This window comes from Seriola dumerili, unplaced genomic scaffold, assembly GCF_002260705.1.
Source record: "Seriola dumerili isolate Sdu_G_001 unplaced genomic scaffold, Sdu_1.0 BDQW01000011.1, whole genome shotgun sequence".
Taxonomy (NCBI): domain Eukaryota; kingdom Metazoa; phylum Chordata; class Actinopteri; order Carangiformes; family Carangidae; genus Seriola; species Seriola dumerili.
The window spans coordinates 3265114-3278471 of record NW_019174266.1 but is presented as its reverse complement, the minus strand read 5'-3'; the positions used below and the strand labels follow the sequence as shown (position 1 = coordinate 3278471).

Genomic DNA, 13358 nt, shown 5'->3' with positions numbered 1-13358 from the left:
GGGGCACCGCTCCCCAAAAAGCTGAGCCTGTTGCCCGTCCTGAGACAAACCCAACGATGCAAACTGCGCCAGGAGGTAAGACCCGTCCAGCCCGGTACTTCTAACCGTCGCGTCGACAATTAAGATATTCAAACTGAAGTTTCTGAAGCTTTTTGTCGTTGTTTTGTCCACTCTTCTTGAGTATTTATCCAAGAAAAAAAGACTAACACAACCCTGCTATCTATTTCAACCAGCCTTGAAATTGAAATTACACAGTTTTACCACTTAGCGAACGCTTTTTCATTTCAGTCAATGGCAGCCGTTATTAGAATGTTGTAGCCGTTAATTTTAGCCATAGTTGCAACTTTGCTAACTACGTTAAAGTCACAGTTGTTACATGATTCTAGATAAGAGAAGAGATTGAGACACAAGTAAGGTTATATTTATTCGTTTTTCTTTTACAAACTGCTCACACACACATATACACACACATATATCCGTCAACGGTCATTCGCTGTGTGCTGATGAAGCAAAGTGACAGTTTTAGACAGCGGCTAACGCTCAGCCCTGTAACCTGGAGTCTGCTCCTAGCTTACTCTTATTCGGTGTTTCTTGGTCTAAAACTCACCCCTCCAGCCTGTCCTCGGATTAAAATACAGCTTTATGAGGCTAACCTGTCATTAAAATAACGGAGGGAAGTCGCTGCTAACGTCTCTACAGCACACAGCTCTGCCAACGAGCCGCCGTCGGTGACCCGGCTTCCTTTCTTTGGAAAATTCTGGGATGCAGCGCCAGTAGTACCGACAGCTGTATTTTTAGGAATGGGTGGATACCAAAAACGAAAATTATTTATTTTTGTCTCGGCGGTGAATGCCACAAGCCTATGCGCATAGGCGACGGCGAGGAGGCAACCTATAAATGCATGTATGAGTTATTGAAGGCTGGTTTCTTCAAAGCGGCTCTATTGCAGCAGCACAAAGTCTGCAGAGCTAAAGCAACAGGGACACTGTACTGTCGCATTTCAAGTTAGGCTCTTTTCTAATGCACTGTAAAAGTCATTGCATATGTATGAAACAGAGGAGAGATGTGTATGAAGCCACAGAAAGAATTGTCTGTTAAATATGTGTTTTCTCCCCTACCCCTCCCTTAACATCTAACATCCTCCTGCAGGCGTAAGAGGGATTCCCTGAAGAAAAATGCCAGTGAGGCTGAAGCTGATGTGACACAGCGTGTGCTGGAAGAAAGCTGACTCATCAAATATCAATCCCTCTGGGAGCGACTAAGCAGCCGAGAGCAGCTCATATCTCCTAATGCCTAGCTAGAAGAGCACCTCACACCCCCACCACCAAGGGAGATTAACAGACAGGAGAAGCAGCAGGAATATATCCAACACCGGCTGTGGGTGAAACAAATTTTGGCCTCAGAAGGCCTATGAGAGCCTGGTGTTCTGCTGTCCCAGCTAATAATGACAAAGCTAAGAATGGCAAACCAGCACTTCAGCTGAACTTCACTGACTGACCCCACAGAGACATCAACAACCAGCTGATAAGAGAGCATCATCCTCCATCAGTTTTACCCAAACCATCAGTGTAAAGTTTTGGGGGAAGTTTCTCTCTGAGTCGCTCCCCACACCTTTCAGCCCAGCCCGGCACCACCACAGTCAGTCCACCTTTAACCCGCCTCGCAGACCATGATGTTTCGTGATCAGGTGGGCGTGCTAGCCAGCTGGTTCAAGGGGTGGAATGAGTGTGAGCAGACAGTGGCTCTGCTTTCCCTGCTGAAAAGGGTGAGCCGGACCCAGGCCCGCTTCCTGCAGCTCTGTCTGGAGCACTCCCTTGCCGAATGCACCGAACTGCAGGTCCTGGAGGGAGAGGCCAACAACCCAGGTAGGATAGTCAGCTGCTCAGACACAATCAACTGTTACAGTACATCATCCATTAATATATGATGAAAATGCATTACAGGTACTGACAGACCAGAGCTATGAATTAGTTTCTCAGATTGCATTTTTCTCTGACAAAAACCTAATTCTGCTCTCTCTATGAGGGCAGTGATTTATAAAATAACACACTTACACCTCTTAAAAAACATTTTATTTGTATCTCTAAGATTAAATTTAACATATTTCCCACTGCTGGGAATTGGCAGAAGTTGTTATAAAAGGGAGACATGCTTGTTAAATTGACAAATCTTAAATCTTAAAATCATCCTATGTTCCTATTGGCCAGTTTTCCTGAAGGCACTGTAGTCTCTGACCCTGGAGAAACACATAAGTATAGACTCCATGCAAGCATTAGAAGACATTCCCTGTCCAAGACATTCCAGCATCAAGAGTAACAAATAGCTGAATCACTGATTGTATGAAACTGTGCAAATTTTTGCGCTGAACTGTAGCCAGTCAGTAAACGATTGTGGGAGGAGGTTGGGGTTGTGAATAGTGTTAGCTCAGCTGGCACTGTGGCTGGCTGGAGAGTCAGTCAGTCAGTGTGCCAGCCTATAGTGCTGTAGCGCTCCCTGGGTTGGTATCGCGCCAAGGCACCCAAGGGGGGCTCTGGCTGGGTTTTGTTGCATCAGACTGCAGCGTGGCCATGGAAACAAAAACCCTGGCAACTGACTGGGCTCATGAAAAATAGAATGAAGTGTTGCTGCTGCTGCGATGTAGAGCAGGCGTCTGTGTGTACCTATGGCAACATCTGCATGCAGTAACACATCTGCTGGCTGACACTGTGGCAGCAGACATTACTGGAGTGACATAATAGCCCTGCCCTGCAGTGACATTCACACATTACATAGTTTCCATCAGGGTTTACAATGGGCAGTGGCTGCAGTTAATATAGGCTGGTCTTTGTTATTGTTTAATATAAAGCTGGAGACATCAAAGCATACTATATAAAGTTTCCTTAGTGGAATCCTCCCAAAGTCAGGCTGGTTCATACTGTGAACCAAAACAAATTGAAGACATAGAGAGACTCTCATTTTTGTACTTTTCAGAATACGGTGTATTATGTGTGAGTCAGTGAGTCTTGTCTTGTCTTGTCTTGTGATCTTTGTCACGAAACTTGAGTCACAGTCATATGTCATGCTTATATTCTGCATGAATATTAATTTCCCAGCTAACAAGAATCTGGGAATGAGACATGAAGGAAATATGCTTGTGGGTTGAGTTTTGATTGTGTGTGTAAAATAACATAATCAAAAGGTCTGTGAGTTAAAGATTGATATGATTTGTAGTTGTGATTGGTATTTGAACAAATAGTGTGGAGTGGACAGTAAGACCTGAGATCCATATCATGCTATATTGTCACTGTCACATTTGCCTTGATTATGACGACACTTTGGTTTTAATTGAATATTTCTTGAGGAAAATTGCAGCTCTTCCTCTTTGGCAGTTTTGGCAACGCCTTTCCAAGTGCACTGTGCTGATTACAATACAGCGCCACCATATCGCTGTGATACCACAATTGCAGTTATAAATGACAGATGCTTGTTGGTAAATGGTGTTTTCCATGAACGCACCTGTCAGAGTTTTGTCGAGAGCTGGAGGCGGCACAAAATTTGACAGAGGCAGCGGCCTCGTAATTCTCTATGCAAACCCTGATTGTGACTTTCTGAAAGTAACATCTGTTGCAAACGGTTCAAAGAAATAGCACCACATGAGCAAACATTTATGCAGCATATTATGTTATTAGGCTTAAATAATACCAGTGCTTCGTTCGTTTTGCTGTGCACTCAGCACATTCTGTGACCTGATTTTAATTCGAACGATGAACCAAATTCCCTTTCTTAATAGCAAGTTTTTAACTGTTTATCCTTACCGTTCTTTACTATAAATTGTGTTTTCTGAAGCTGGATTATTTCCCCAAACAAAAATAATACAGAATAGTTTTTCTGTGTTTGTCAGATGAGCCAGTGTCTTTATTTGAGTCTGGTCCCACATTAGAGCTTGTGCTGTTTTTTACTTTGTACAGAGTATCTCCTCAACTGAAACAGTCGGAAGGATTTCACTAAACACAATAACCTAAGAAAAAAAAGTTGAAAAATTCACTGTCAAGCTTTTGTGCCTCTGAACAGACTGATGACAGCCTGAACTCAATGTATCATCAGGTCAGGGATTTACACAGTCAGATAGTCTTTTGTTTGTAATCACTAGTGGTTACACTCATATTTGCATGACTCTTAAAATTAAAAAATACACAGGTAAACTAAGCTACAAGCTCTGATGCTCTGATGTAATAATTGAATCACATTGTAATGGTAAAACTGTTTTCTGTTGAACAAAGACATTTTAATATGAAATTGTTTTCTTGTGTGACATATAAGTGCTGTCAGTAATGGACACTAATAGAGAGCACCACAGAATATCAGTGTGCATATTTCCCTATTTCCAGCAAGTGTGGCTGTGTTGTTTCAGTACATTCTGGCTCTCTACAACAACCTCTGTCATAGTAGATTTTAATGAGCTCCTACCTTCTGTCCCTCCAGACTGAATTTTGGGCCACACCCTTCAGTTTTCTCCCACTTGTGTCAGCTTATGGTCCCTCACCGTCCGCTGATTCAGCTAAATAAAATGGAATCAGTGGGCCTGTTACAGCACCGTAGACTTAACGTCAGGACACATGCTGCTGAAAAGAGGGATATTGAGAAGGTTGTCTGGTTACGTGATCCCTCTGGTATGTTGTGGTAGCTTGTTTGAGTGCTTATGTGCTAGGGTAAGGCTGATGTATTGGTTTGGTGTTTTACTGGGGCAATACTGGTCTTGTATTGATTATGGAGTATTTGCCAGTTTGTAATTATTTCTTACCACAGCTATGTAAGGAGCATATTTTTTTGTTTTATGCTTTTTTTTTTTGTAATGGAAGGAAGCTGGTATCCGCACTGTTGGAGATCTCTGTAAAGATGGATTTTTTTTTAAGGAATTTGAGTGTGTTGTAGAACAATTTTATCTCCATCTCTCACATTTTTACAAATATTTACAGATAAGGGGCTGGGTAAAAGGAAAAAATCTAAAACACCCATCCCTATGGCACTAGAGAGTATGGCATCTCCAGAAAATATAGTTTCAAAAATGTATCACTCTTACCATAATGATTTACCACCACAAGGAAATGGGAAGAGCTATACAATAGAAAAATGAAGACTCGCAATCTGTTCTTACAAATACAACACATAGGTTAATACGGCGTCTTACATCTTATGTCTTACATCAATACCTATCACTCTCCTTCTTAATTACATGAAAAAAAACCAAAACCTCACAGTATCTTCTAAATGTCAAAGATTCAATAAAGAGGCTACCAGTCTGATTCATATGTTATGGGGCTGAGCTTGGATCTATTTCCGAGTAAAACGGTCTTTCTTACACTGATTGCAGCTAAGAAATACATTTTACTACAATGGAAGTCTGACTCTGCCCCCACACAACAACAATAGTGGAAGGAGTTGTTATCATACTGTACTGCAAGAAGATGCACAGTGTGAAGGGAGCGATGGACATGTTTTAGAAAATTTGGGGTTTTGCCTTATAGAATATTCCTGAATTTGATGCAAGTCAGAGGTGAAAGTAAGAAAGAGTTCATTATGACATAATCCTTGTCAGGTGGAGCCAATTAAATGAGGGTTGAGTTTGGGGATTTGATTAATTAATATTTTAACTGTATTATTGTATTGCTACATTGCTTGTTAAGTTGAATGCAATTAAAAAAGGTATCAATAAAACACCCAATACCTGTATTTTTGGAAGAAGGTGATCAATTTAAAACACAGAGTACTGGCAATGTAAGTCTAAAAAAGAGCCATAAATCTAAGTAAAAACTTTTTAGCATCTCCTTAAAATTGTTAATCACTGTAAGCCAAGTCAGTTTAGGAACAAAATCACAAATTGCTCACAACCTTGAGCCCCTCATACACAACTGTTAGTTTACTTACTGATAAGTAATAAGCACTGGTGCAGAAATGAGACTTGCAGGCTGTTAAAGGGTTAACATGCAGCTGGAAGTCTTGGGCTGAGTGGAAAAGCGCAACTATTTGGAAAGCGGTGTACAAATGAATGGAATCCTCAGTGACCTACTTCTTTGAGTGGCTGAGAGGCTGCCTTGTTTTGGGACCCAGCGAGTGATGCGGCTTTATTTGCGACTTGAGATGCAGTTGTAGTCAATGGGATCACTATCTCCCTGAAAGACAGGCAGAGTTGCATGACACAGGATTTGTTTTAATTGTAGTTTTTCATTGACTCCCATTAGTAATGTGGTTACTTTTAAGAGTTTGTGTATTTTTAAGCCTCAATATTTCTATCTGAATCTGACCAGTATAAATTTGTTAAAGGAGAATTGCATTATCTGAGTTTTCATTTCAGCCCCAACCCTAAGTCAACAAGGGAGGTGCCATCCCTAATCAGCCCTATAAATCACTTCACAGATTTATTTGTTTCTAATGGACCACAGTAAAAGTTTAAATCCAGGTTTTCTTTCGTGATGTTTGACGGGAGTAATATGTAGCCTGCAGCATTTTAGTTGTGGTTATTAAGGAATGTAACTTCCTGCCCCCGCCTCCCCTTAAGGAGAACAAAACTTCTTTTGAGACAATCCCAAGAGGGACAATATCGGATCAAGTTGAGAGGACATGAATAGGGAGCAGAGCAGAGCACCGTCTGAAGAACGACACACACACACACACACACACACACACACACCACACACACACACACACACATACACACACACACACACACACACACACTCACACATACACACACATACACAGAGGGTGTAGGGTTAGTGTAAGGGGTGGGGTTAAGAGTGGACAGTGGGGCTGGTGTTCTGAATGACTAACTTCATTTTCGTGTGGTGTACTGCTGACCTGGCCTGCACGGCTGTTTGAGGAAGGAGGCAGGCAGTGATTCAATATGTACAAGCAGCTGTGTTGTAGAACTGAAAGTGACAGAGGTAGAGCTCTGTATCTCGGATGAGTGGCAGCAGTCAATGTCACTGTTTTAAACTGGGAGTTCATCCATTTCAGTCTCGTAATGGCGTAATCCCTTTGATATGGTCTTCATCTTTTTTGCTCAACAAATTTTTGCTGTGGTTGTTTTTGTGCTACCAAGAATTTAGTTTCAGATCCCTGATAACTTGTGATGTGAATTAGATGAACATGTTTTTTTGTTTTTTTTACAGAGCAGGTAGAGGAATCAGACAGGACAACATCTGAACCATGAATGAATGTTCTGAGTTCTCAGTCAGGAATAGGTGTGGCTTTAAATATTAGTAGCTTTTTGTGTGGGTACACTGTGTGGGCTAAAATGCACAAGAATCCTAATTATCCTTTACAGCCGACATGTTTACAATTAGATAGGCATATTCATTAAAATATGCAATAATTAAGATAAGAGTATATGATGGAGTAGTGTCATTAGACTGTGCCAGAGGCCACCAAATTTGGGCTTTCACTACCAAAATTCTTCTCCAGGGGTGCATGCTTCTTGATCACCATAGCTGGCTACTTTTCCCGCTGTGATAAGTGCATGATGGACTAAAATAGGTTAGTGTGCCAGAGAAACATCACTGCTTTCCCAAGAAAGATCTACAAGACACCATTGGGACAGCAAATGTAGAAGTTGTCATGGAGAAGTTGAATCGCTGTTGTGTTAAGCAATCAGAGAAAGACAACAGCAAAACAGACTTCAGTCTAGGGCAGCAATCAACAATTCTTTTCATTATCTATTAATATGCCAATTTTTTTTTTCGAATAATCAATTAGTTGTGTGGTCTGTAAAATAATGTTTTCAAATAGCTTGTTGTAATTCACCAATAGTCCAAAACCCAGAGATATTCAGTTTACTACAACATAAGACTGGAAAAAGTAGCAAGTCTTCACACTGAAGAAGCTGGACCCATCAAATGTTTTATATTTTCGCTTAAAAATCTATTATCACTCGATGAGTCGATTAATCGACAAATTGTTTCAGCTCTACTACAATCTGCAAGTTTAACTAATACCTAATTTATGAAAGGATTATTTAATTAGAATTTTGTCCTGTCCTTGTTTTTAATCCTTGTGATTAAAATGCATCATTAACTTTAACCTGTTATAATGGGATTCATGTTCATATAATACTTTCATAACAGTAGCAGTAGAGATTGAAATATACTGTCATTGTCCACTCAGTCAAATTTGTAGTAGAATAGTTGAATCTGAACTTGAAAAGCTGCCGCCACTAGCTTTGTGTCTGATACTGTAGAGAGGGAGAGAAAGCATACTTCTGCATTTGTCTGTGTGTGAGATGACTGACATGAAGGGAAAGTCTGCGTTGTATAATGGCTAGTATTACTCAGTGAATTCCTGTTGCGCTCTCTGCCTAAACTAGGCCTGATGAAAACCTGGGCTGGAAATCAGCATTCCTGGCTGAGGCGGTAAACGGTTCCGGTGTTGGGGATACTGTCTAGGAATGTGGGCACGTCGGAGCACACTTGAGTCAGGCGCTCAGTGAGAGTTGAACGGGGGCTTTTCCAGTGAGGGGGGAAAAAGACACAGTGGAAAAGGAAAACTGATTCCACCTTCAGTGGAGCTAAGGTCTCCTGAGTACACCGCGGTATGGATGAGGGGAGGGTGAGAGGAGGAGGAGGAGGGAGGGGTGGGGTGAGGAAGGGAAAAGATGAAGACTCAGAGAATACTGGTGCCATTTACAGCTCTAATTCATTCACCCGTTTCTCTGCCTAGTCTTTTGACCTCCTCATCAAGGTTTTTGTTTTATGTATTTAAAGGTTTACCTTTTTTGAAAGTCAAAATATTCAAACCTGGCTTGAAAGTAGCAGCTGTCCTTGTCAACACTAATTAAAAAGAAGGGTAAGTTTGTAAAAAAATTTCCTGGAAGAGACTTCCATTTCTTTCTGTGAGGGGTCAGGTGATCGGCAGAGTGTAACATAATCTGTACTGATATAACACTTAATGGTACCATGAAATAAAACAGAATCTTTGACCAAACCAAATCAGGGCTTCATGATTTTTCTGTAAATGTCTTCTCTGAAAGCAGGCATACACTTAAAAAAAACACAGCTATCACCCTTTAGCTGGAATCTGATGTAATTGGCCTGCTCTGGCTAAAAATATTGGCTCTCATAGAGATAAAAGTTAAAAGTGGAAGTGATCTGATCTGATTTTTCACACACTCATACAAGCTCCATTTGTCAACATCCTTTCTGTGTTTCTAAATGTCTCATTGGCTATTCTGTCAAAGAGAGAGAGAGAAAGAGAGACAGAGAGAAAACTCTTGTCTCTGGATTAGGCGCCAAACTATTTCATCGCACCCACGCATGAGCAAACAGTTTATTTCTGGAAGTTGACGGCGTGTTCTGTGAACTCGTACTGAACCTCAGGAATGGGGACAGACAACCTGCCAAAACGACCAGAGGGGAAAACGAAATAAAGCTTGTCTTTTCCCCTCGGCTTCTACAGCAAAGGCTTTTTATTTTCAGCTCTTGCTTCCAAGTGTGTGTGTGTCTGTTTTTGTTTGTTTTCTGCGTGTGTGTGAAAACAAGAGGATGGACAGAAACTGGGGCTCAGGACTAGCTGCCAAAAGGCCTCCACGCCAATGGAAGATACTCAAAGCCTCAGACATGTCAGGCTCTTGATATTATCTGTGAGAGACGAGGTGTCACAGATAGCGGGGATTATGCAATCAAGCGCTTCACAAATCCTGGAGGTTTAGTTTCTCAGTGAACCCTTCTGTGCTTCTTTATAACTTTGATCCCAGCTTTGCTTTCCCCAGCAAGTTGGATTACTGTGTCATATGTGTATCTGTGTATGTTTACACCCAGTCTCAAACCAAAAGGCACATGATCACCATTTATGATTGAGCAGCCAGTCTTCTAGCATTAAGGAAGTGTTTCAAACAGACAGAATACACATTGAATATGTTTTCAGTTAGTATCATGGCACAAAAAATTAATAGTCTGAAACATGCTGTGGCTCTTGGGTGTAAAGAGGGTTTCGTATGTTTTTGGTACTGCAACAATTCTTGCCGTGTTACTCAAACATTTGCAAAAGGTCACAACGTACTAAAATAGAAAAAAGTAATTTGTCAGTATTGCTCTGACCTATCAAAACTATGTACACATGGTGGAACATTATAGTTATTGTAGGGGTCAACCACTCTGAGCGAAGTATGGAGACATTTCTGCAGCAATAAACACTCCTATGATGTTGGTTGTTGGTTTGGGCCAGTCTGAATCTTCAGTGATGTTGGTTGAATGTTGTGGGGGAGAGGACTTGACTGGTCCCTCATTCTGTTTTAGCTTACCACCTGTAATAGACACATTCTGTGATGCCTCTAATGTTAGCCCCTGATAGTTCAATTTCTTTATGCTAATATAATATTATAGTGCCACATCCACAATGTAATTAAACTATTGGCTTTTGGATTTGTTTTTAAACATGAGACTAATTCATGAGACAACGGTGTTGACATTTAGCTAAAGTGAACTTACGTTACTTATGATGTAGTTAAATGGAACGCTTGTTACAGTAGTCTAATTATGTTGCTTGAGAAAGGGGCCAATGCCAAGATCATTGCCAAGCCAATGACAGAAGCTGTCAGAAGAAGAAGCACAAGGAAATACTTTGTGACAGTTTTTCTTTTAGTTGTAGTGGTTGTGAAATCATGTTAGTAACAATTAATGGTGGTATGTTGGTAACTTTTTTATAATAGACACACATTTGTATTTTTTAAGCTAACCTACTGATCCAGTTTTGTAAGAGAGTTGTTATGGTTATGAAATTAAATTAATTAAATTATGCCTGAGTACAGATATAATATTAGGTTGAAAACATCATCTAAATTTACAACTAGGTGATTCGTGTGTGTGTGTGTGTGTGTGTGTGTGTGTGTGTGTGTGTGTGTGTGTGTGTGTGTGTGTGTGTGTGTGTGTGTGTGTGTGTGTGTGTGTGTGTGTGTGTGAGAGAGAGTAAGATAGCATGCAAGAGAGAATGAGAGAGGGTGAGAACAGGTGAGGGATACCAGCCTGTCTCATAGATGACCAGTCAGTCTCGCCCTGACCAGACCAGACATACAGGCGTATAATGTTTCCCCATATAGCCCCCCAGGCCTGGCCCAGCCCTTCCCCAACCCCACCCCACTCTCAGGCAGCTGGCTGTGCTATACAGTACACTTCTTGTGTAAGGAGGCTGTTTAAGCTTGGGAGCCATCCAGTCCCAACTGCACAGACAAGCAGATCTGTACAGACAAGGCAGTCCACAAAATAACATAAGTTTGACTTGGAACGAGGAAGATGCTGGCCCATAGACTGTACACTGTCACTCCATAATTTATCTAATAATCATGAGCTGTGTACACCTGCAGCTGACATTTTAGAAAAAACTGCCTTACATTTTAATAACGATGTAGTTTCAGTTTGTTTACCTCTCATATAGAGGCAGTTGGAAACTGGATTTTCTTCATCAAGTTTGCAATTACCAATAATTGTGTGTGATATGCTGGTAAGATTTTTGTAAAATGATTATGCTATCAGTAAACATCCATAAAACCTGTATAACTTTAACCATTAGTAATCATTCAGTGTTTTATGTAAACTTGAAAATATAAACGACACGTTAGTTATTTGCAAAAATGCAATACAAAAATGTTTGCTGAAGTGCAGTGGATCTGTGAATAAAACTGGGTTTATACTTGACACAAGGAGTTAACACCAGCCCTGCTATAGATACTTAAGGTGTATGTTTTCATTATTTGATAATTTAGTGATGGATGGACTGATACTCATAGCACTAACAACACCAGACATATGTATTGTACATGATCAGGCTGTGTCCTGCTTTTATTATAATCCCCACAGTAATAGTGTTGGTGTAATATAGAATGACGGTGGGCTATGCACAAGACTGACAATCACGAGCCGAGGCTTTGTGACCGAGATGGCTTTGCTAGATGTTCGCTACAGAAAATGAGAAGATCACTGAGCCTTCTTTAACTTGCTTAATGTTGTCTTTGATGCCAAATCTCTACTGGCATCAGAAATCTGTTGGAGAAAACACTGACCAGTCACAGTTCTGTCTTGTGGTCCCAATGTGGTATCTTTGTGGTGGTCGTGGCCCCACTGTATAGTTACATTTTTGAGGTGTACCTATATCCGCTATATGCCCAGGCTTGGTAGCTACACTGTAACACCTTCGAGCACAAATATAAATCTTCCTTAAACTGCCCAACTGACACTGAATTTTCAATATCAATAATGAAATGGAATGAAAACAAATTCAACAACAATACATCAGCTGAAATTAGATTTTTTTGCTATAAATTTTACCTTTATGAAGATAGTAACGATCCATTTTGACTGACACTGTCAGAGAGCTATTGATCATTTTTTGATTGAAGTATGTGTTTATTATTGAGGTTAGAGATGTCCTGAGCCAATCCCAAGGATCCGCATCAGAGCCGATATGGGCATAATTTGTAGGATCTGCATCGGATAAAAAAAATCTGATTCTTTCTGTACTATATTCTATTGTGTTTCACAGCCTATAATGTGAGTATTGAGCTATTTGAGTGAAAATTTGAGTGTGAATATGACAGTGAGTGGTTGGCGAAATACCCTATAAGAGAGAGAAAAGAGAGATAACAGATTTGTTAGCACTGGAGTTTAGTGACTGACAACCAGCATTATTACAGAACATTCAGGTAGAAGCTTCTTTAACTGCTGGTGATCGTCACTTTTACTAGTTAAAATGGTAAACATCACCGATGGCAGATCATGTCAGCTGTCGCTAATTAACGTAAACTCTGTGAGTAAATTCTCTGATACAGGTAAAAATGAAACTCTGTGTCTGTACCTGTCTGTCTATCTTATGTGAGGGAAGAGTACCCACTGTAACATTACGGTTCAGTTACAGTTCACTGAGTGTTTCTGTAGTTCCAACAACTCCAACAGAGTGGAGAGCCTAAAACTTTTGCACAGTACTGTATTAACAAAGTAAGCATAAGAACTCTGCGTTATTTAAGTCTTTGAATACCATTACACGTCTTATTCCTACCATAACGTTGAAAAAGGCTAAAGACATCTTAACATGAGACGGGTTGCTGTGAGGGGAAAAAAAAGTATTCTTGGCAGGTTTATAGTTTGCTAGTCCACAGCAGCCGAGCCAAAACCTTAATGTGGGGCTCTGCTCCAGGCTCAGCTGTGTCTCTGACTGTCCCCTCTGTCCTCACATGAATGGACGGTGACAGTTGAGACACAGCAAGGCGCCGCCGACCATTCTCGTTTACTTCTGATTGGCTGACACACTGCTGGCCACGGCAGAAAGAGTGACATCACCAGAACCAGCCCAGCAAGAGAGCTCTATGGCAACAGTTGCTGTGACGGCCATACAACATG

The 13358-nt window shown here is 40.8% G+C and overlaps 1 protein-coding gene across 2 annotated transcripts in view; it reads left to right on the top strand.

Moving 5' to 3' along the window:
- Positions 1-13358, top strand: part of samd4a (sterile alpha motif domain containing 4A) — a 48355-nt gene continuing 34997 nt past the window's right edge. For both annotated transcript variants that reach the window (XM_022748021.1, XM_022748013.1), the window contains exons 1-2: positions 1-75; positions 1150-1865. In XM_022748021.1, coding sequence (XP_022603742.1) covers positions 1670-1865 — 196 coding nt within the window. In that variant the 5' untranslated portion in view covers positions 1-75; positions 1150-1669. The remainder of the gene's footprint in view (positions 76-1149; positions 1866-13358) is intronic.